Consider the following 22700-nt stretch of genomic DNA (forward strand, 5'->3'; position numbering starts at 1 on the left):
ATTGAACGAGTGCAATCAATTAAACATTTATTTACTAATATTCATCTTTTTGAGTATTTATTTAAAAAGAAAATATTGGTGATTAGTTTGAAAGGTTTATTAACAATAGTGCATATCATACAATCAAATATGATAAATAAAAGAAGAAACATTATTCTGTTTGAAGTTTTTCTATTGAATTTTCTAAGTTGTAATGTTACAACTGAAAAAGTTTGTTTTAATTCAATGCGGGACCGCAACAACACGTACTGTGAAAATTATTTTTCAAATATGTTTAAGCAAATTATTGCTGAACGTTATAAAGGAAGCATACAATCATGCGATATTAATATAAAGGGTGAGTAAATGATATAATGAAAAGATAGTTGTACTTTATTATTTTAAACAGTACAATGAAAATGTTAAATTATTATTTGAATTTTTTGCAAAGATTTGCCAACTTTATTAGGACTACTTTTAACCTATTAAGTTGGCACATTATTAAACGATATTTTCATAGTATTATCGACTGCGCAAATGCAATGTTTGCGCAGTCGGTAACTGAACAATATGCAGGTACAATATACTACAATTTGTGCCACTCCCCATATTATTAAATCAATGAAAATATAAATTTAGAAATTTGTAGTATTCAGAGATTTATTGTTACATTATATGATTGAAGATGCACGTAAGAGTTCAGTTACATTTCCCCGAAATAATAGGTTAAATATAACCAGGCAACATAGTCGTTGAAGATAGTAACTTTTGTTGAAAAAGCGTGGGAGCAACGGCGAACTTGCTTTCCGTTCTTCGGCCCAGTCTTAGTTGGAACAGAGTGTTTGATGTGATCGTCTGTGCACTCGTGCTTTTCATCAGTTTAAAATGCGTCCCAAGAACGTTGGATGCTGTATTCTTTGGAGCTTGTTCCTAACATACCACGTGGTTAGTGAGACACCGCCATCAACAGATACAAAGGGTAATACTAATCATCGTGATTGTTTCAACCCTTCAATAAGAAAGGGGTAGTTATGCGTTGAACATTTTTCTCAATGTTTCCAAAACCATAACTGCATCATTGTGCATGACAAAGGAATATTACTGTAATCATGATTCGTTTTCATTTTAAATTATTTATTAATTTTAATGAAATTATTTATTACTTAATTTATTTTGTCTGAGAAAAAGTAACTGGATGCTGGAGCGCAAGAATGCCGTTTAGTATTTATTTTTACTTTTGTTTAAATATTTACCCGGCATATCTTTGAACGAGGTTTTGCAATAAACTCTCATTCGCTGTCTTTTTTTCGTTGTCGCCCGGCAGGGAAAGTTTTCAGTCCATTGACCCCAATAAGCGCGAGATCTTTCGGTTGTTCGACTGCATTTTGAAAAATATTCATGTGAAAAGTGCATGGCACTTATTCGATAGTGGCATTCGCAGTAAAATCATTTATCTCGTTTATCAAGAAACTGAACTGAAAACAGTTGACCTCTTTCATTCCATTTGTACGCGGGATCACGGTATTTTTATCCATGACATAACTTTGCCGGGAAGATGTAACATTTTACTCAGGGCCGGCCCTGAGATTTCGGGAGTCCGAGGGGAGCTCCGAAAAAGGGCACCTCGGATAAAATTTATAAAATTAACATTAAAGCTTGTATAACTAATTTAAATTAATATTCAAGTAAACATTCTTGGACGCAAAATCTGGGGCCCTAGGCGGCCGCCCAGTCTGCCTAGGCCTAGGGCCGGCCCTGCTTTTACCGTCCAATTTATTGCGCACGCATTATAATAATACGTCTATCAATCGTTATTTAAATTATCAATTTCAATATGTACATAAATTTAAAAATTTTTAATTCTTTAATAAGTAATAATTTGCCGTTTTAAAAAGAACATAATGGATGGTCGTTTATAAGAGCGGACAAGAATAGAGATTAATATATCGGCTACGTAATTCGATTAACGAACAATGTGCATAATTGAAGCAATGAAGTCGTATTGTTATGTTTGGATACAGATCCATGCAGCGTAACTTGATGCGTCTTGGTACTGATTTTATTGAACGAATATTTCTTTGTCGATTTTTTAGAAGAAAGGGATTGTACGGCTACTGCGATGCATTGGATGCGCAAAGGGAGCACTTTACAGTTTCATTTTTATCTCCTCTTGTCTTTAGTTCGACGGATAACTGGATCGTACACGAAGTCGTTATCTTTCCGTTTCCGGCTGTAATGGCATACGTGACTCTGGAGATGCCTCGTATTTCCTCTTATTCAATTATTATTTATATTCGTTCGCGATTCATCTTTATCTCTTTTCTGTTTTCATAGATTACTATTCAGAATTGAAAATTTTTTCCAAGGACGCTATGAGCAAATTACGCTGCCTACGCGCTATCTGTAGAATGCGAATGTTGGTTGCAGTTTTATGATTATGTACTTGAAATTGAATGACTGAATAAAATGATGATCTCGTTTTTCTAGAAAAGAGCTACATTGACACTTCTATGAGAAATTATACCGTTTGACATTTCTGCAAGTTTGCCGGTTGCGTTTAGAGATGACGCGACTTTTAACGCAGCCGGCAACCTCGTTTGTATTACACTCGAGACGTTACGTCGAAAAAGCAACGCCTGGAAATACGTTTCGTTCGAGCACATGTACCAGACCCATGTGTTTATGTTATTTAGCCAAAAATAGATGAAGCCTTTTGAAATTCCAGGGGTGCCCACGCGTTGGAACAAAAAAAAATACTGATCGAATTTAATAACCTCCTCCTTTTTGAAATCGGTTAAAAAATGCTACTCGACATTAAATGAAATGTAATCCAAAATCTTGGAATTTTTTAATTTATAGAAAACAATATTTTTCTGTACATTCCACTTTTAAAATTATTTATTAGTTCTTTTATTTTATTAATTTCTGTATTTTTTATTAATCCAAAATCTTGGAATTTTTTAATTTGTAGAAAACAATATTTTTCTGTACATATTGCAAACTGATTAATTCCACTTTTAAAATTATTTATTAGTTCTTTTATTAATTTCTGTATTTTTTATTTTGTGGAATTAATCACAACTGAAAAATGCCTGCCATTGTATTATGTTAATTGAAAACCGCCATTTGTCAAGTACTCTATATCGCAGAAAATGTGATGTTGCGAAAGCCATTATTATACGCTCTACCGATTGCTTGGGGTTTCAGATTACGCGTTCCCGATTGAAGCTGTGATTGTCGCGTTCTGAATTCAAATCAATTCAGGCGAATCAAACTCAGTTCTCTATTAAGAACGACACGTTGGATAACTTTCTATTATTCTTGTACTTATTATTTGTATCGTTTCAGATGTTCTCGTCGTCACCGTTGCCACAAACGAGACCGATGGTTACAAAAGGTATCTCAGATCAGTCGAAGTGTACGGATTTCGCGATAACTTGAAGGTCCTTGGCATGGGAAATCCTTGGCTAGGTGGGAAAAATATAAAAACCGGTAGGGGAGGAGGATACAAAATTAATCTGCTGAAGGAAGCGGTAGAGAAATATAAAAATGATGACCAGAAAATCATAATATTCACCGATAGGTTTGTATTTCCATTTTATAATCAAGCATCTTTAATTCTTTTCTGAGAGCTCAATGAAACTTTACGTTTCAGCTACGATGTGATATTCTTGGCTGGCTTATCTGAAGTCATTGCCAAATTTAAGAGCACGGATGCTAGAGTCTTGTTCTCCGCAGAAGGATCCTGTTGGCCAGACAGATCCTTAGCCACCAAGTACCCTGCTGTTAGTGGAGGGAAACGTTTTCTAAATTCTGGTGGCTTCATAGGCTATGCTTCAGATGTACATGCAATCTTGACGTATTCCCCATTGAAAAACGAGGACGATGATCAGTTATTCTATACAATGGCGTATCTTGATGAGAAATTAAGAGAGCAGCACAAAATTAAGTTGGATCATAAGTCTGAAATATTCCAGAATCTTTACGGTGCTGTAGGTACGTTAATAAATAAATTAATATTGAACAATTTTGTCCTCTTTTAAAAGCGTGCAGCATTATCATAGATTTATGTATTACAGCTGATGTGGAGTTGAAATTTGAAGGAGCTAAAGCTTCCCTGGTGAACACCGTTTACAACACAGAACCACTGATACTCCATGGCAATGGTTACAGTAAATTATCGTTGAATTCTTTGGGAAATTATTTGGCCAACGCATGGAGCCCCGAAGAAGGGTGCATTACATGTTGGGAAGGCACAATGGAATTGGATAAAACGCTACCAGATACATATCCAATTATATTAATCGCTGTATTCGTCGAACGACCGACTCCGTTTATGGAAGAATTTTTCCAGAAGATATACGAACAAGCGTATCCAAAATCAAAGCTCCATTTGTTTATTCACAATACCGTGGATTATCATCAAGATGTAATTGATAATTTCCTAATGAAATTTGAGAAGGAGTATAGAAGCAGCAAAGTGATCCTTCCAAAAGACTCCATAAGCGAATCCGACGCGAGGAACTTGGCCATGTATATATTATTTAATGCATATCATTAATTAGGATTGCATTTATTTTTTTTTCTAACCAGAACTTTTCTTCAGGGATTATTGCCTGTTGAAGAAATGCTCCGGTTACTTCACGGTCGACTCGCTTGCTCATTTGGACCACGAATATACTTTGAAATTCCTAGTTGATCAACATCGAGGAATCATCGCCCCCTTGCTGGTTAGACCTTATAAAATGTGGAGTAATTTCTGGGGCGCTATAATGGACGACGGATTCTACGCTCGAAGCTTCGACTACATGGAAATCGTGAAGAACGAGCGGAGGTAATATTGCTTTTTTAAAACAGCGATTTTAGTTTATTGCCCAAGTGTCTTTTATACAAAAGTGAATCTGGAGAATCTTTTTTATTGGGTTGATTCATAATTTGCTCCGCCCCCGAATTTTGATTGTTCCTTTCTGGAACTTAATTATGAATTAATTATGAATCAACCCAATATTTCTCTAAATATTTGAAAGAAAGATTTTATTAACTCATCGATAGCAATCTATGATAACGTTGAAAGAAACATAAACTTAATCGAAAGCGATAGAAAAGTCAGTTTTGAATGATCTACGATCGATACTATACATATTGTCGGCTGTACATTCGTAGACACCGGCATCCATTTGCGTAGCAGGATCAATTTCTAGTTTCGATTTCACTTGGTCAGGTCCCTCTTGCCATTCGTGTACCTTTACATGAAAAATTTTCTATTTTACACATTTCTCAGTATGCATGAACAGAATTAGAATGAAGTATACCGACGTGCAGGTAAAGATGATTATAGATCTCTGCGCCATCCTTGAACCATGTGATATGGGGACGTGGATTTCCACGTGCAACGCAGAGGAAGACGATTTTGTGTCCCAGAACGTACTCCAAATCAAAGTGCGAGGACAGCAGTATCTTCGCTCCCTGGATAGAAATTGTTTTTAGAATTTTAAATTGAATTTCATTTGATTTCTTTCCTCTAGAGATGCACGTACGTTATGATTATTGTAATACTGATCACTCTCCGGATCACGGTACTTCCCAGTGATGGGTAATCCAATTTGAACTCTTGATCTACTTTTACCCCTGGCTCGTCCTCTTCGAGCAAGGGTCTCCTGGCTGTTCAGCAGCAGAACGATTAATACAAATATCACCATGGAACGTGACATGACTATCTGAGGGAAACAAAGAGGAACGTGAAGAGATTCCCTCTAGAGCCAACCCTTTTGAAAAATCACCCACTAAACACAAGAATTTTTAACTCTTACCCGTTTGGCCTGTACAAAAGGGACTGAAGGTCTAAATGCTATAGCTCCCTTATCAAGATTTTCAATCAATATCGCAAAGGTGTTTATATAAATCTCATTGCACTTGATATTTTTCAGAATTTCAAATCTGAACCAGAGGTTCGATGCACCAGAAAAGACGATAGTTGATTCGCGCGAATGCCTCGCGGATACTCACCGAGTACAAGCAACGTACGACGATCACACGGAACTCCGATGTAACTGACTGTTACCTACTCATTACTCCCCTAGTGTCCTTTCCTATCTATTACATACGTATGGAGAGATACTGTTCGCTTCCATGTATCGCACGTACGTGTGCTAGTTATTCTTTTGACACCTATTGTAACTCGTGCATTATCGTCGTCATCATCGAATACCAAATTCATTGAGTTGATATCAACTGAGCGGGGTGCTGATATATGAACGAGTTTAAACGAGAAGGGATTAAAGCCAATGAAATGACAAGTTATTATGGCAATCTTCTAATTTGGATTTTCGTTTCCAGTATCCTTTAGAATTTGATGATTCATTTTTCATTGATTTAATTCAAGAGAGTTTCTTCAGATGATATTTGTCTTTCAATGAAACATCCTAAATAATTTATTGGAGAAATTTCAATATATTTCATATTCTGCACCGCAGACATTGACCACCCTTGTGATAGCCAATTGTGGTTTAATGAACAAGTGCTGGGGGAACTGTGAATTTCAAAGTGTGTCGTGATGCGTTGGAATCCTTAACAATGAGAATTTCTGTGCATTAAAGAAAGCAATGAAAGATGTAATATATTTTATTAATTGATTCACAGGTACTTTTGATCAGTCTTTAATTGATATTTCTTAAGGAATTTCACAGGTCTGTCTTTGAATTAATCATTGGCATATTTCCTTTTATTATTTTTTTTTATAAATGAACAATCTATAGTATTACTAAAAATATACAATTGGAATGTTCCAGTTTTATTTGAAAGATTCCAAAAGGACAGAAGATGAATTAATATTCTTACAATTCTAGGGATTCAGTTACAAAAGCTACTTTATCATGGAGTTACAAAATAAAGAAGGTACCAATATTTTCAATAGGTGATCATGACATAATCTGTCCTGAAGCCACGACGATCGACCGCGTATTGATTGTCCGCTTGACACTCGTAGTACCCCGCATCTTTCTGTGTAGCAGGATCAATTTCCATCTTTGATTTTAGGGTGTCATTTCCGACAGGCCATTCGTGTACCTGGAATAACAGGAAAGCATAAATCAGGAGGAATTTCATTCTTGTCCATCAATGGAAAGTATACCTGAAAGAACTTATGATGATACAATTCAATTCCATCCTTTAACCAGGTGATCTCAGGCCTTGGAAATCCGGTAGCCATGCAGAAGAACGTGATCTTCCTACCGAGCATGTAATCTAACTCAAAGTGAGATGATTTCACTATTCTTGCGCCCTAAAATTTTCCAATATTTCACAAACTTTCAGGTTGAATGAAAATTTTCTGTAGGTATACAATTTGTAGAATTACAATTAAATATCTTTAATTGTTCAGTATAATCTAAATGATATAATTCAAGGATTATTGTAGACTCACGTCTTTGTTTTCATAGTAATTGGCACTAGCAGGATTTCTATGAGGAATTAGAATAGGCATCCGTGATTTGTATACTCTTCCACCGCTCCGTCTACCGCCTCCTCTGCCTCCTCCACCTTTTGCCGCGTCTGTGCCGATCAGCAAAGCGGTAAACAAGAACAGGTACAATAGTCGACATCTCGTCATTTGTTCGACAAGGAAGTTCTCGGTTCTCTTTTTAAAGAAACGACCAAACTTATAATGTACACTTGCTTGCCTTGTTCTCCAGATACCCTCTGGCCAGTCTCTACTAGATTTTTATACAAATTAACGACTAATGGATAAGTCACAACATTTGACAACGAGATTGTTACACACAGGATTATCCAATGTATGTTATTGATTTATTTCTTCAAATGGAAACTTCACTGAAAAATAGATCCTGATAGGAAGAATAACACCGGTGCTTGCTAGGAGAGGCTTCCTGCGACAAGTGGTCAAGCAAAATCGGTGGCTTTCGGCTCCGCCTGTCCCTACTGCCTAAAATATGAATGGACTACACTTGATTGTCATCCCGTCACTGGTGACAGAGTTATGAATCTCAATTGGATAATTATGCATAACCCATTGCCAGTGTGTTCACCGGCCAATCACGGCATCGGAATGATTGCCTTACAAAATATTTAAACGATGCCCTCTGAAAACAACTTTGTCTGGTCGCAAGCAAACAAACCCGTGTCTGCCCCTGTGATCATTCCGCGGTCTGCTTCTTCGTTAGCCTTGAGCCCCTGAGAATGTCAGACCGATCGGATACTCACGTGCCTCGGTTCAATTTAATATTTTTATTTTAATCAGAAAATTGCAATCGCACCCTTAATAGGAAATTAATATGGTTCTGTATCATTTCAGGGGATTATGGAACGTACCGTTCATCAACACTTGCTACCTAATTAACGCGACGTTGATAAGCAACAAAGAGACTCGTCCTTCCTACGAAGAGGGTGATCTGGACACGGACATGGCGTTCGCTTATTCTAACAGAGAACGATCCATCTTCATGTACGTCAGTAATAGGGTCGACTTTGGGCATCTCGTTGATCCAGACAGTTACGACGTTACACTTACTCATCCGGATTTGTATCAAATTTTCGACAACAAATTAGACTGGGAAAAGAAGTACATACACGATAATTACTCGCTGAATTTTCATCCTGAACAAATTCCTATACAGGCAAGTTTCGATGCTCCCAAATGGGGATTTGCAATAGGATTATATTAAATAAAAATTTGGCAGTTAATGGGTTAATGAATTATCTAGTTCTTTGCGTTAATTCAATTCATTCTTTTCTTTTTAGCCTTGCCCAGATGTGTACTGGTTCCCTGTAGTGAACGAGAAATTCACCAAGTCTTTGATTGATGTTATGGAAGCATTTGGAAAGTGGTCGGATGGATCCAATAATGTATGATAATTTATGATCCTTATAGTTACATTATTAGCATGATATTCTTTATATATTTTATTATCGATGTGCAGAGTAATTGGAAGAAGTATTATTTATTTTTATCTAAAGTAATCAGTTACTAATCTCTTCGACAGGACCCAAGATTAACGGGCGGTTACGAAAACGTACCAACTCGTGATATTCATATGAATCAAGTGAAATTTGAGCCACACTGGCTGCATATTTTAAAGGAGTACGTTAGGCCTCTTCAGGAACACGTTTTCACCGGCTATTTCCACGATGTAAGATATGTTTCTTCTTTCATTTAACATACTCGTTAATGATTTTTAGGATCCACGTATCGATGGCGGATACGAAGCGGTGCCGACGCGAGATATACACATGAAACAAGTTGGCCTTCACGAAACTTGGTTAAATTTTCTATACGAATATGTCAGCCCCCTGCAAGAACATGTTTTTATTGGCTACAATACAAGCGTAAGAACGACAAGAAACGAAATGACAATTTTTTACGGTGGTGCAGGAATAGTTTTAATTGACTGCACGATAGTTTTGTACAAAATCAATGCACCATACGCACTGATCTTAAATTGTATAATTCTTTCTCGTGTGATTCAGTTGCACCGCTTCTTCCTGGTAAAAGGCTTCGTGTTTATTCTTATTTTATATTTGAAAAATTACAATGATGGCTGTACATAGCTGATTGAAATATTTCTGATCAGTATAAAAAGTGTGAAAAATGTAGGGGCGTCATGTTAACTATTTTCTAAGTACTCCAAGGAAAAATCAGATTTTACCTAGTAGGCAAAATTTTACTTCTGTTTCTTTATTAAATTTTGATTATCAGTAATTTACAAATATTTCACGTCAGTTTTTTAATTCTCAATTCTATGGTCCTCCAAGTCAGCAAGGTCCAGTTTCACAAGGGCCGGTCCTGAGATTTCGAGGCTCCGGGGGGAGCTTTATAAAATTTATAAAATTAACATTAAAGCTTGTATAATTAATTTAGATTAATATTCAAATAAACATTACTCTTCTTGCATTTTTAGATGCAAAATCGTCTTATGGGGACCCTAGGCCCAGGGCCGGCCCTAGACCTTGGGGAGCCCTAGGCGGCCGCCTAGTCTGCTACCATATTCTACATGACCCCCCTTGGAAAACTTATGTTATCGAATGATATATCAATTAAATAATTATTTCCAGCCACCTCGGGCACTAATGAACTTCGTCGTGAGGTATCGTCCAGACGAGCAGCCATCGTTGAAGCCGCATCACGATAGTTCAACTTACACGGTCAACATCGCGCTAAACAAGGTGGGGGTGGATTACGAAGGAGGAGGCTGCCGATTTATCCGATATAATTGTTCCGTCACGGACACGAAACCCGGTTGGATGTTGATGCATCCCGGAAGACTAACTCATTACCACGAAGGACTTCGAGTAACCAGCGGTACTCGATACATCATGATTTCATTCGTCGATCCTTGATCGTCCGAATCGTAAAATACTCTTATTAATAAAAATATATCATTATCGTATTAGGATAGAAAAGTGTATAGAAAGCATACAATCTGTCTTCGCACACACGTTTTATCTATCGAATAGTAAATTAATAATTAGTTGTAAACTTAAACTGCCAACGTGAACAAAGTATGCATTTAAGGAAAAGAATGTCCTGTTGATGTTATTTTTCTAATATATGAAGAATATAATTGCGGAACAATTAGAAATCGTAAGTGTTTCGAAATAAAACGTTAAGTTGCATTTTATATTTGTTATTGTAATTGACAATACTATGGAATGATTATTTAGTACATCGGCTTTTAGTTTATTGCTTCCTTTTTTTTTTATTAAAATTTTTCCTTTAAATTATTTACAACTTAAGATAAATTCTACACAGTTATTTTCACATTTCTTTTCAGTAATTTATATCGTTCAACGCGTAACCTCGTTCTTTGTTGAAATTCAATCTGTTGTTATATCTTAAACTAATCTTCTAGTGCGATTACATACGCCGCAAAACGTTTAGAGACAAAGCTTTTCCTTTTTTTTCCCCTCCTATTCTCAGACTTCGCGTATTTATACAGTTTTTCAGTATGTTACAATATTAGGAACATCCGTAGGATAAGTAATTAGATTAACAATCACTGAATAGCAAACCTTGAAAAATTGATTTAATCATATTCTTCGCACGTTTATTTACATAGTAAAAAAAGTGCCTCGTTTAGAATGACATCGACGAAATTGTAACATGTCACAGCGCAGCAACGGGATACTTAAATTCATTTAAAAGACACTTTCTGTATGAAAAGATAAGTACATTTAAAATTAATTCCAGTATTATTTTTTTCCTTTTTTTCTTTTTTTTTTACAGTTTGACCAACCCTTTGTTTACTTCACATACACACATTTAATAATTTTAAAGAATTCAATCAACCCACGTGTGCACTTTCACGCTTTTTAAATTATCTTTCTTCCTTTCTTCATGCCACACGATCGAACTGAATTTCGACGTAGCACAAATATATATATAACAAGCGATGGAGTAACGTAGTAGTACGTCATAAAAATGTTCTCTGCCAGCGAGTATCTTTCTGCCATATAATAGATATTCAGTAAACACGAATGCTATTCAATTTAACTAGGCATTATTTACAATTTGTTCGATTCATAGAAAAGATTAAGATTATACATCGTTTTAATAACCAGCTCGTTTCAATTCGTTCAATTGATGCGCCAACTTCTCCTCTTTAGTTCTTCTCGCTTGACCCAACTTCCTGCATTCGATGTAGGTGCTCAGGAAGCGTTCGACGTCGATCTTCCTGTTCAGAAAGTCTTCGGCTATCTTCTCACTTTCCTCGTGACTTTCGTCCGCTGCTTTCTTCAAACACTCCTTTATATGATCCGGAGTGAACACGTCGGATAATTTATTGTATCGTTGTATCAGCTGATCGTATCTAGCCTTTAGTACAGTTACAGTTTGCACCTTACTCGCTACATCAGATTGTAATTCTCTAAGCTCAGGTTCTTTGGCTACGTTGGCCTCTGAAATAATTAGAAATTTCAATATGATACAATTTGAATATGAAATACATTGAAATAGAGAATAGCTTTACCGGCAGTTTTTTGGACCCAATCTATTGCTTCGTCGATGGCTATGTTAATGTCTTTTAAGTTGGAATGATTATCTAGGAATTCATCTAATCTGTCGTCGTCCTCGGTGAGCCGTTTCAATTCCTCGTTAGTTAAACCGTTTAATTCTGGAAACGCGACGCTCTGTCGAGGCTTCGTTTGCGCCTGACTCGGCAATGATTGCTGACGGTAATTCGCGTTCGAATAATGGGAATTTAAATACGTCGAATTGTATCTAGACGGGTCTGTATTATGAATAGAGCTGCTCCTCGAGGTAGCGATGTACGCTGAATGCTGGGACGGTGAACCAAATTTCGTATGGCTGTCCGTTACGTACGCCGTACCCGAATTTGTATGATTGTAGTTATAAATACTAGTGTTCGCGCTGACGGACGAATATTGTGGATATTGGGTTGTGTAATAAGAGTTGTACGATGTAGGGACTTCTGGATACTGTTGCAGAGAGTATGATGGTGAATTTCTTCCTTGCAAATCTACAATTCATGTTTCATTAAACAAATTTCTCTTTTTCCATATTCGACAAGCATAAATACCTCTGTGCGATTTCACAGGAGAAACGTCTTCCAACAGTTGCGGAGGATTCTTACTGAACTCCCTAATGATAGCTTGAACGACACGACCAAGATCGCTGTGCACTGTAAACTGATATATAAAATTAAATAATCTTCCTAGTTCCGATAACTGTTTACGCAAAAGAATTCTTACATTAAGAAGCCCAGGCGCACTTGTCACTTCGCTGTGTTCGTTGCACCAAGGATGACTTATGGGCGGGGAGACCCTTAATACTGGCTTTTCCATCGGAAACTCAGGTGACAAAGAAACCACAATAGCCATTCTCCTGTCCCCCGCGTTGAATTGTACTTGATATTCAACATCTTCTCTTAATTCTACTACACTGAAATGTTATGTTATAATTAAACATTAGTGCATAATACCATAAACAATTTTTCTGAAAAATCAAAAGAAATTTTGGGTATTATTGTCTTAATAAATTGGGTGTGGACTGAAGAAAATGATGATAGTTTAGTTTAAATAAAAAACTAGCTGCTAATTAATGCTACTATTTTTTATTAGGATTGATATTTTTTTATTTTTTAACAAGAATCGGTAATTATATTGTGTTAAGTGGACGAGAAAAATAAATGTAATAAATCGTTGTCGAATAGATAGGATAGGTTACAACAAGGAAAGTAAGGTTAAAATGAAGGAGGGCTACGGGAAATAGTCATCTTACTTGTCATTAAAAATTTTCAGGGTATCGATTTGCCGTTTTCTCTTGACTGCGACATTCTCATTTTCGCCACGGAATATTCGCGATATCATTTAAAAGGATGAAATTTAAACAAAACATTCGCTTTATCCTTCAACCTCTCTGTCAAAGCAACCATCCAGCAGCAGAACAGCTGTTTAGACGTTCGTCACACTTCACGGGGAAAGCGAAATCTATTGTAGTGTTAGCGGTGTTCGTTACACACGCAACACCATTAAGAAAATTCTATTCAGCATAAAAGAAGTACAAATTTCGAATATAATGTTTTTTATATAATACATTAATTCCAAAATAATTTCAGATTTTATGTAAAACGTATTCGAGCGACGTTTTTACGATATTAGAGTCTGCATTGTTATCTGTAGGTTAAGAAAAGCTACTGAAATTATTTTACTGTTTTTTAAATTTTAAAGAAATTTGTCGATGTTAAATTTAATTTCTTCAATTTTATTTTGCAGGTGCGATCGGACTTTGATAAGAATAACCATATCAATTTTTAATAATTAAATGTGGAAGGATTAGAATTCTTTATAGACTTTTACAAATGTCTAATAAGATTATAATTCACAGTTTCTGGATGTTTTTGAAGCAGCAGGATTTTCATATTTATATAAATTGTTAGGTTAGTTTGTTAATTTCTTTTTCTTATTAAACATATAAATTTAATAATTAACATTAAAACTAATTATAAATAAATTTATTTTCATTAATGTGCAAAATCTAACAGCTATAATTGCACAGAATGCATAGACATACTCTCACGTAATTGGACATGGAGATTTCTCTATACACAGGTATAAAATTTACGCTTAATCAATGTTAATAGAACAACAATTTGATATACTGCCTCGGAGAAGGAGAGGTACATTTGGTCTTTCCACACCACGCTGATACATATTCCTTCTTCTTTGCCTTTTTGTACAGTTAAGCGATTCCTTCTTTACCGAGTCCTTATTCACACTATTTATTGCAGAATTCGTAGCTGCACGATCCTGGATGGATTCTTCTTTAACATCATCGTTACTAGAACTCTCCTCATCTGCATTCTTCGAACACGTACTTTGCCAGTACTTCATTTCACCCCTCTCGAGGAGCTCCAAGTGTTCAGGATGTACCATTGCTTTCTGGATGGCCAGACGATCCTCTTTAGACAATTTCTGCAACTCTTCATCCATCATTACCGCCTCACCTGGAGCGAAGGTCCAACGGCAACCTTTTTGTTGATGCTCATACCCTAGGCACTTCACAAAGTATTTGTTGAACCACAGATAATGAGTGATGGAGTCCTTCCAGCGGTCTGGCGTGGTTTTAAAATATGGAAAGTGTCGACTGGAAAATGATATTTAGAACTTTACCAGCTGATCATTTCTTTTTTTTCTGAAACTTTACAGTTCGTATCCAACTTACCGCATGAAATCATATATCTCTGTGGTTGTTGCAGTACCCGAAGGGCTATTCTTTAACGCCATTGCGATCAAGCAGTGGTAAGGGTAAGGGGGTTTGAGATAGGACCTGGTATCGTTATCCGACTGATCAGATTCATTATCATTTACACCACCACTGACTTCTGAATTGATCTGTGCATTACTATTGCAGTTTTTTTTCTGTGATGTCTGAATCAGATTCTGCAGCATTTTCAAGCTTCGAGCCCTGATCTCTGACATGCCATTCGTTTCTGGGACTTTTGTACACCGAGGGGAAGCAGACTCAGGCATCACCGACTTGGAAGTCTCTTGTTCATCCTCAAAATTCTCTTCCATTTTGACAAGGACCATCTCGTATTGTCCTATCATGGTATCCTCATTTTCGTTCACCTGTTCCTTCTTCACCTCTATTTTATTCTCATCCTCATCTTTATTTCCATCTGTCTTCTTATTTTCATGTTCTTTCTCATTTAGGTTCTCTGGAAGAGCGTTATCCTCCTCGACGTCGATCTTCTCCCTTTTCACCCCCTCCTCAAAAGAAATATGCCTCCTTTCATTGTCCGAAGTCTGATCTTGGATTTCTGTTCGAGGCATTGGAGAAATGGGACTTAGACTGAGATCAGAATCGAAATTGCTGAAAAATAATAAAGCTTTATTAATTTATCACCTTGCGATCAAAGGACACTGTAAGTATCAAGGTATTTACCAGTATATTTTCTCGCAGTACTCTCCTCCACACCGAATACAATTCTTCATCCTGTCAAACCATTTATCAAATTCCACCCTCCATTCCTCTTTAGGGATGCTGTTCAAGAACTCCTTGTACACGGCCACAGCTGTCTCAGAGGTCTCAAAGCATTGCCCTCTGATGGTGTCCTTAACTTTAGGAAATAAAAAGAAGTCGGAAGGGGCTAAATCTGGGCTATCCGGCGGATGAGCGAAAACAGAGACTCCTAATTTGTTTAAAAAACCGACCGTCTCGTTGAACGAATGAAGCAACGTGTTGTGATGTAAGATGATCTCTTTCTGATCCTCGGTTTTTAATTTTTTCTTTCGAAACTTATCAAACACCTGAGCCAAATAAACAGTGGTGTACCATTTTGCATCCCCTTTGCTTTGGTCCTCCAGTGTGATAGTTTCAATATGGCCGCCAGCGGAAAAAAAGGAGCATACCATTTTCTTCCCAATGCGTCGACCTTTCATTGGGAAAGTTTCACCAGGAATAATCCATTCTGTTTTAAAATCATTTTCATACTGATAAATCCAAGATTCGTCGGTCGTTATGATGTTAGATACCTCGTTTGAACAACCGTTGTCAAATCTCTGTAACATTTCTTGGCACCATTTTACTCGGGCCCGTTTCTGTTCGTTCGTCAGATGATGGGGTACCCAACGGCTGCATAGCTTCCTGGTGCGAAGCCTGTCGTGAAGGATGGTCCTCACCGCTGCTGATCCGATCCTCAACGTAGCTTGTATCTGTGCGTAAGTTGTACGGTTATCCTCTTCCAGCATCTGTTTCACTACAAAGACATTCTCGTCGGTCACAGCTGTGACCGGTCGACCGGCACGGTCTTCGTCCAGCAAGGATTCCCGACCGTTCTGAAATTCCTTGAACCATCTGTAAATTGTGGCTGTGGAAGGAGAACTGTCGCCAAACGCGGCACGCAAACGCGCACAGCTTTGGATCTTGTTTAAACCAATTTTAAAGTCATAGAATATCATTGCTCGGAAATTTTCTCGGCTAACCTCCATCGTGAACTACACACTGGTACACACTAATGAAAATCAACGCTCAACCCAGCTCAACCCTTGTGTTAACAGCCCCACCTGTTTGGATGCAAGGCTTCCATCAGATGACGCTACAATAGCTGTTATACGTATAGATATGACCTGTATTGGTGGATTATTAAAACTTTTAGCGTGAAGCCCGTATACAGGCAAGTTTCTACCCCTTTCTCTGTATTTGTATGGCTTTCTTATTGGGAATATAGAGAATAGGTTAGTAGGTAGATTAGTAGGTTTACATGTAGGATAGGTTAATCAAGTATTATTATTTTCTTAACGCACGTGTAAGCTGTTTCAGGATACAGCTACTGAAAACGAACAGGGAATTTTGTCTTCGTATTCATTGCTGATATTAATTACTGCAAAGTAATTGATTTTATAAGCTGAAAATATTTCGATAACATTTTAAAAAGGCCGCTCTAGAATGTTACTGTCAGCGCCATCTAGTAATAAAGCGGTGAACACTGTGATGAAACAACTATTAAGTCGGTAAAATATCGACTGCCCCGCGTCGGTAAGATACCGGCTGTGCCACGTCGGTAATGTACCAACAGTTAGTTTCTGTTACTAGCAAATAGTTTCGTGCTCCGCCACTGCGTTATTTATTTATAAAAAATATGTGCAGTATCGTTGGCGAGTATTTGAAATCAAAGTTCTAACAAAAAATCATGAAAATGGCGATTAAAATCTACTCAATTTGAACAGGAATAAATGGCGCATTCAAGTAAAGTCATATATGGTAAAGAATTTATATTTTATTTTATATTTTATGTTCTTTAAATTACGTTTATACTATACATTTACAGAACATTAGAAAAGGAAAGCTGGTAGTTGTGTATTCCATCATTCCTCAAGAAATGAAAATTTAAGTATTTAGTCATTCTATTAAAATATGCAAATGAAAAACAGCATCACTGAAATAAGAAACAATAGATTTTAGGTAATTTATTGAAGATTGAAAAGTACCATGGAGAATAGAGGATGGCAAATTTTCAAGGGCGCGATTGCGATGTACTATTATTGGCGAACCTGCTTCTTTTTATCTGTATTGTCTCCCACGATAAAATCTGGACCAACAACGTATATACCTGTCCCGTACAGAAGACCTTTCGCAGTATTGATCACTGCGGAAAGGAAAGGCACGTTGGGGGTGGCCGATGAACACGTGGCATCGCTCGAACTTCCAACTGAGGATTTTTAGTCCTTCCAGGGATGACAAAAAACATGATAAGACAGAGTTAAGAAATTCTGATGAATGTTATTCCAAATGAAATTGTTATTACCATTCATTGAAAATCTTTTTACTGATACATTGAAGTATTGATCCAGAATGGTTGAAATATAACTTTGTTGAATTTGGTAATTCAAAACAACTTTAGAATCAGATAGAATAAAACATTAGTATTTGTTTGCAATTGTTTGCAAATTACTATGATTTTGAAAGATAAACTCATTATTCAGATAAATCATTATTCATTCATAATAACTTGATGTAGGTTTATATTAATGTTAATTAATATTTTGTTACTCTTCAGTTGCACTTGAATTCTTCAGCAAACAGTCTGTCTATTTTCTCTTCCTTCAATCTGAAACAGTATCAGTAATATTATCACAGATAGATTTCTGCTTATATTCCATGTATTGAAAGAAATGTTGAAAACTCTGATGAGATAAATTTCAGGTATCCATCGGTTGAGGAGTGTTCAGGATCAACGTTGCGCGTAGTCACAGGAGGAAGACGTTATCGAAGGGGGCGGAGGTTGAAAAAGAGACACGAAGGGAGAGAACGCAATCAGAGGGGTTGATAATACGAGGAAGCCGATAGGAACCGACCCAAGAGCAGCGTAATAGTGTTGGTAAGGCAGGAGCAGCGAACGTCTGCTCCTGACAGCCCATTACCACTGTACAAACGCGAGCTCTCGGAGGATGGCGAAGTTTCTCCTCCCTTCCACCCTCTCGTTCCATCCCTTTCTGCGTCTGTTCTCCACCTCCGTCCTCGCAACCCTCCTCGTCCACTTCTACAACTTGCTCTTCTTGCGCGAAGATGGTGGGAAACCACCTTGAACTACATCACCATCACCCAACGATTACGTTCTACATGGAAACTGGCTGTCTTCGTTGTTCTGTTAGCATCCTGATTGTAATGAAACTTCAAAGCTTTTGAAATTACTCGATTAAACAGAGGGGGTTGTTTTGTGGAAGTTGGAGACCTTTTAAAGAAGCTTTGAGGTTTCAAGATTTCTGTCTTCTTTTTCAAGTGAGCTAGATCTTTGTAGAATCTCTATGATAATTTAACTTCTGGAAATCTTTGGAAATAAAGTAATTTTAGAAATGAAGAGTAGTTTTTGAGGACTTTTGTTATTATTATAAAAGGAGATAGTGTTCATAGATATTCTACAAATGTATAAAATAATCGTTTATAAGAAATGGAATCCGTGCGGAATCAATTTGACGTGTATCCTCGGCGAAAGAGGAGAGGGTTGTCTAGCGGTTTTTCCAGGGTGGCGTCAAGACCACGCCTGCCACCTCGTATAAGCCACGCCCGTGGAACGCAACCAACCCCCTCGGTAGGGTGTCTCGAGGGCCGAAGGGCTAATAATTCACGTCACGAGCACACCCCACCATAAAGAGTCAGCTACAGCCGTGGCTCCTCGTATATTCCATATCAGCGTTGGTATATGAACGTTATCCAGCTACGGTTACTGTTAATTACCGATCATCTTCCGTAATTAATTGCCTTCGCATTGGAGAAGCGGCTCCTCGATCGACGCGGCCGGCTCTCCAGCCTGCTGGCTATCGATCCGCTGAGTTTGCTGCACGTTGCCGGGAACGTGCGAATGATTTTAGCGAGAATCCTGTGTACAGATAACCAGGCTTAAAGAATAGTTATTGGTACCTTGATACACTATAAGGGCCTTTATAATTTATTTTAAGGGTTATTAGGATTCCAGGGTATTCTGTGTTAAAGTAAATTACCTGTTTTATTTTAAAAGAATTTTTGTATTCTATATTTAGGGAAATTAATTGTTAAGGGAAATTATTAATAGTACTCTGTAACAAGTATAATTATTTATTAAGAGCAGAATATGTTAAAGACAATTAGCTAATATAAATATTCTATGTTAAAGGAAACTAGTTGTACAGAGTAGTCTGTGTTAAGGGAAATTAATTGTTAAAAGTATCCTATGTTAAGAGCAATTAGTTTTTAAATGTATTCTATGCTAAGAGTAATTAGTTTCCAAGAGTACTATATGTTGAAAGACAGTAAGCTGTTAAAAACACTTTATTTTAAAGAAAATCAGTTGTTGAGATAGAAATAGTGAAATTAAAAAAAAAAATTTGTATATAAACTTACAGAAATTATATTTTAAAAAGTAGAGGTATAACAATTATGAAATCAATACATGTATTTATAGGATACATTTGTTTCTCTGCATCAGCTCTGTTTTAATTCTGAAAATCAATATCATCTTTTGTCATTTATTATCTCACTGGAAACAAGATTACAACGATATCATATAAAGTGAGATAATTGATTGAACTGACAATTATGTAACGTATTGATTCATTTACACTCAGCCGTTCCATCATTTGGTAATTTATTGGGGTCATCAGGATGAGAGGAAATTTCATTTCAAGGATATATACTTCAATAACTACAGGACAATTAAAGTATATTGTTTCAGATGATTGGATGATCATGAGACTTCACAATATTAAAGTTCTCAAGAGATTGCTGCAGAGATTAGACCTACAAGGGGGGGAAAAAAAGAAGAAATGCTCGACTTTGTCGCTGGTGGTCGGTAGTTTGCCCCTAAAATTAGCCACAGTGACATATTGAAGAGTGCGTTGAAGCGGGCGGGTCATGGTGCCCCATCCAAGGCTCCCCTTGCTATTAAGCACAAAAGCGGTGCCCTGGGAAAATCAACTGACGCGTAACTAAACGGTGTATCATTAATTCCAACACGTATGTTTATATCGGCTGCGTTAAGCAGCATTGCACGGCCAATTTTCTCTGACAATCACAGCTTCACACTGCACTCCTTTTTTCTTCCAGGCTTCCAACGTCCCACCTCTATGTTGCTCCCATAAGTGGCTTGGCTCTGTGATTTGATACCTGAAACCAATTGCTGAATGGAAAAGTTTTCAAATAATTGATGTGGAGATGAACCATAATCAAAAACAGTTTGCTAATTAAAAATTGAAGAGGAGGCAATAATGAGGAAGAACAAGAACACTTTATGAATGAAACTTTTTGAAATTAAATAAGTAATTTTTTAATATAATTTATAAAAATTGAAGAGGAGTCAATAATGAGGAAGAACAGGAACACTTTGTAAATAAAACTTTTTGAAATTAAATAGGTAATTTCTGAATATAATTCATATGAAGATGAAACATAATTAAAGACACTTTGTTAATTAAAAATTGAAGAGGAGACAATAATGAGGAAGAACAGGAACACTTTATGAATGAAACTTTTTAAAATTAAATAGGTAATTTCTGAATATAATTCATATGAAGATGAAACATAATTAAAGACACTTTGTTAATTAAAAATTGAAGAGGAGTCAATAATGAGGAAGAACAGGAACGCTTAATGAATGAAACTCTTTGAAATTAAATAGGTAATTTCTGAATATAATTGATATGAAAATGAAGGATGGTTGAAGGTACAAAATTGAACCAATAAGGATTCATGATAATCTCTGGTTATCATAGTCAGCCTCTGTCAGCTTTTTCACCCCTGGATATTTCACCTTACGCGAGAGAGCGTTTTCACGTTGAAGCTGTCGAGCAGAAACGTCGATTCCTCGGCTCGGATTATCGGCGTTCACCTTCGGCGATGGAGGGCCGTTGATTGGCACAAAAGGTATCCGTTCGTCGCGACAGAAAGTGTTAGGAAAAAAAGTATGAGCATTGAGTGTTAGCTAGAAGACAGAAGGAACGATTATCGAAAACACAGAGATGGATGTTCGGATCAATTTAAACTTCATCGTGTTTCAATCTCATTTTAAAGAAGAAAAATCGAATGAAGGATAAAAAGGGTAAAAGAGAAATGAAAGACAGACGGTACAGTTTAATTAGAAGATATTAGAATTCTTAATGAACATAATTAATTAATTAATATTTAATTTTTCATTTATGTAGATCCTCCTGAAGAGTTCCCAACTATTTCAAGTTATAGGAAACTTAAGAAAATTAAAGTTGAAACTCCTGAATTCACAAGTAGCGATGAAGTTGAAGTTGATAAGCGTGAACCATTTCTGAGCGTTCCAATTGAGGACAGTCGAAGAACCGCACGCTTCATCGGACCCGCGACCATCACGACGGTGGTCGAGGCAAACAGGCTTTGGACCACCAAGCCTATTTGGTACACGTGTCCTTGCACGTTGAATCTCGAGGATCCTCCCCTCACTGGGGCAAAGTAGAGACCGAGCTGGTGACAAAAGGCCGCACGCTTCGGCACGTGGCCGCCGGTGGGACGACTTCAGGGCACCAGTAAGTGCCAGAAAGCAAAGGGGGGTCCAGAAGTCTTCTCCCTGTTACTCTTCTCCTCCTCCGCCCTGTTGCCTCCTTGCAAGGATCTTTATCAATTAAAATTGACAATGGTATTTTGGATAATTGATACAAATAGATTCAGTTCAATGATGGCATTTATGGCACAAAATATTCTTTACTATACAGATTTCTTGTTATCAGATATTTCATGAATGGTTTGTAAAAGAGAAGTAGTATTTTTATTTGTAAAAATTCTTCTGCCTCATCTTTTATTCTTCCTCTTTCAGCTCACGTCCCTATGCGTTCTCTTCTCTATTCCACCCTGCTCTCTTTTCAACGTCGGACCGTCGATTGGCCACAATTCAGTGTCGCGTCGTTGCACACAGTTTGCGGCGGTGAACGTCAATTGCATTGCGCCGCATATTTCATTTTAGTCTGGTTCACAACCTATCACCGCTTAAAGGGATTCTAATGATAATCCTTGAGGAGAAGGAAAAATCAAATGGTAAATGGAAAAGCCAAATCTGTGGAAGATTAATTTAGAAATATGAGAATGCTGTCATAAATAAAACAGGTGGAATTTAAATATAATATTAGGATTAGTCTCAGTAAACAATTGTTTTTCTACATTTTCACCATGTTCATATAATTCCAGATGCCTCATATGATCATGCAACAGGAAGGAAAAAACAGAGAATCAGAAAAATTCTAGAGTTTACCTTTCC

General features: G+C 37.0%; 4 protein-coding genes and 4 long non-coding RNA genes across 12 annotated transcripts; 5 read left to right on the forward strand and 3 right to left on the reverse strand.

The window, feature by feature from the left end:
* Positions 1 to 31: 31 nt before the first annotated feature.
* On the forward strand, positions 32 to 10655 carry LOC114880467 (procollagen-lysine,2-oxoglutarate 5-dioxygenase). Of its 2 annotated transcripts, none has more exons than XM_029196499.2 (9): positions 32 to 337; positions 3328 to 3562; positions 3635 to 3975; positions 4059 to 4512; positions 4586 to 4813; positions 8288 to 8609; positions 8734 to 8838; positions 8976 to 9122; positions 10045 to 10655. In XM_029196499.2, exons 1-9 carry the CDS (start codon positions 130 to 132, stop codon positions 10327 to 10329), a joined length of 2325 nt encoding a protein of 774 aa, XP_029052332.2. In that variant the 5' UTR covers positions 32 to 129; the 3' UTR covers positions 10330 to 10655. The 2 variants fall into 2 exon arrangements, with proteins under 2 accessions (XP_029052332.2, XP_029052333.2); XM_029196500.2 differs by lacking the exon at positions 32 to 337 and adding an exon at positions 635 to 958.
* Positions 4999 to 7675, reverse strand: LOC114880474 (immunoglobulin domain-containing protein oig-4-like). Of its 3 annotated transcripts, XM_029196510.2 has the most exons (5): positions 7400 to 7675; positions 7109 to 7258; positions 5517 to 5696; positions 5296 to 5445; positions 4999 to 5222 (listed from the first exon to the last, which is right to left on the reverse strand). In XM_029196510.2, exons 1-5 carry the CDS (start codon positions 7583 to 7585, stop codon positions 5064 to 5066), a joined length of 825 nt encoding a protein of 274 aa, XP_029052343.1. In that variant the 5' UTR covers positions 7586 to 7675; the 3' UTR covers positions 4999 to 5063. The 3 variants fall into 3 exon arrangements, with proteins under 3 accessions (XP_029052343.1, XP_029052342.1, XP_029052341.1); XM_029196509.2 differs by lacking the exons at positions 7109 to 7258; positions 7400 to 7675 and adding an exon at positions 5986 to 6083; XM_029196508.2 differs by lacking the exons at positions 7109 to 7258; positions 7400 to 7675 and adding an exon at positions 5790 to 6031.
* LOC114880477 lies at positions 6229 to 7482 on the forward strand. Its single transcript, XR_003790079.2, has 3 exons — positions 6229 to 6873; positions 7015 to 7231; positions 7416 to 7482. It is a non-coding gene; the product is annotated as an uncharacterized LOC114880477 (long non-coding RNA).
* A 338-nt stretch (positions 10656 to 10993) lies between the features above and the next one.
* Positions 10994 to 13412, reverse strand: LOC114880471 (vacuolar protein sorting-associated protein 37A). The gene is made up of 5 exons (XM_029196505.2): positions 13229 to 13412; positions 12700 to 12889; positions 12528 to 12636; positions 11958 to 12467; positions 10994 to 11886 (listed from the first exon to the last, which is right to left on the reverse strand). Exons 1-5 carry the CDS (start codon positions 13315 to 13317, stop codon positions 11540 to 11542), a joined length of 1245 nt encoding a protein of 414 aa, XP_029052338.1. The 5' UTR covers positions 13318 to 13412; the 3' UTR covers positions 10994 to 11539.
* A 121-nt stretch (positions 13413 to 13533) lies between these two features.
* Positions 13534 to 15250, forward strand: LOC114880476. Of its 2 annotated transcripts, none has more exons than XR_003790078.2 (4): positions 13534 to 13625; positions 13723 to 13886; positions 13992 to 14058; positions 15163 to 15250. It is a non-coding gene; the product is annotated as an uncharacterized LOC114880476 (long non-coding RNA). The 2 variants fall into 2 exon arrangements; XR_003790076.1 differs by lacking the exon at positions 15163 to 15250 and adding an exon at positions 14238 to 14329.
* On the reverse strand, positions 13947 to 16535 carry LOC114880468. Its single transcript, XM_029196501.2, has 3 exons — positions 15395 to 16535; positions 14672 to 15322; positions 13947 to 14593 (listed from the first exon to the last, which is right to left on the reverse strand). Exons 1-3 carry the CDS (start codon positions 16438 to 16440, stop codon positions 14074 to 14076), a joined length of 2217 nt encoding a protein of 738 aa, XP_029052334.2. The 5' UTR covers positions 16441 to 16535; the 3' UTR covers positions 13947 to 14073.
* A 177-nt stretch (positions 16536 to 16712) lies between these two features.
* Positions 16713 to 19741, forward strand: LOC114880478. Its single transcript, XR_003790080.2, has 3 exons — positions 16713 to 17026; positions 17099 to 17212; positions 17280 to 19741. It is a non-coding gene; the product is annotated as an uncharacterized LOC114880478 (long non-coding RNA).
* Positions 19742 to 21635: 1894 nt separating this feature from the next.
* On the forward strand, positions 21636 to 22697 carry LOC123988571. Its single transcript, XR_006830180.1, has 3 exons — positions 21636 to 21975; positions 22263 to 22549; positions 22631 to 22697. It is a non-coding gene; the product is annotated as an uncharacterized LOC123988571 (long non-coding RNA).
* Positions 22698 to 22700: the final 3 nt, after the last annotated feature.

The sequence above is a fragment of the Osmia bicornis genome, chromosome 16 (assembly GCF_907164935.1).
Source record: "Osmia bicornis bicornis chromosome 16, iOsmBic2.1, whole genome shotgun sequence".
Taxonomy (NCBI): Eukaryota; Metazoa; Arthropoda; class Insecta; order Hymenoptera; family Megachilidae; genus Osmia; species Osmia bicornis.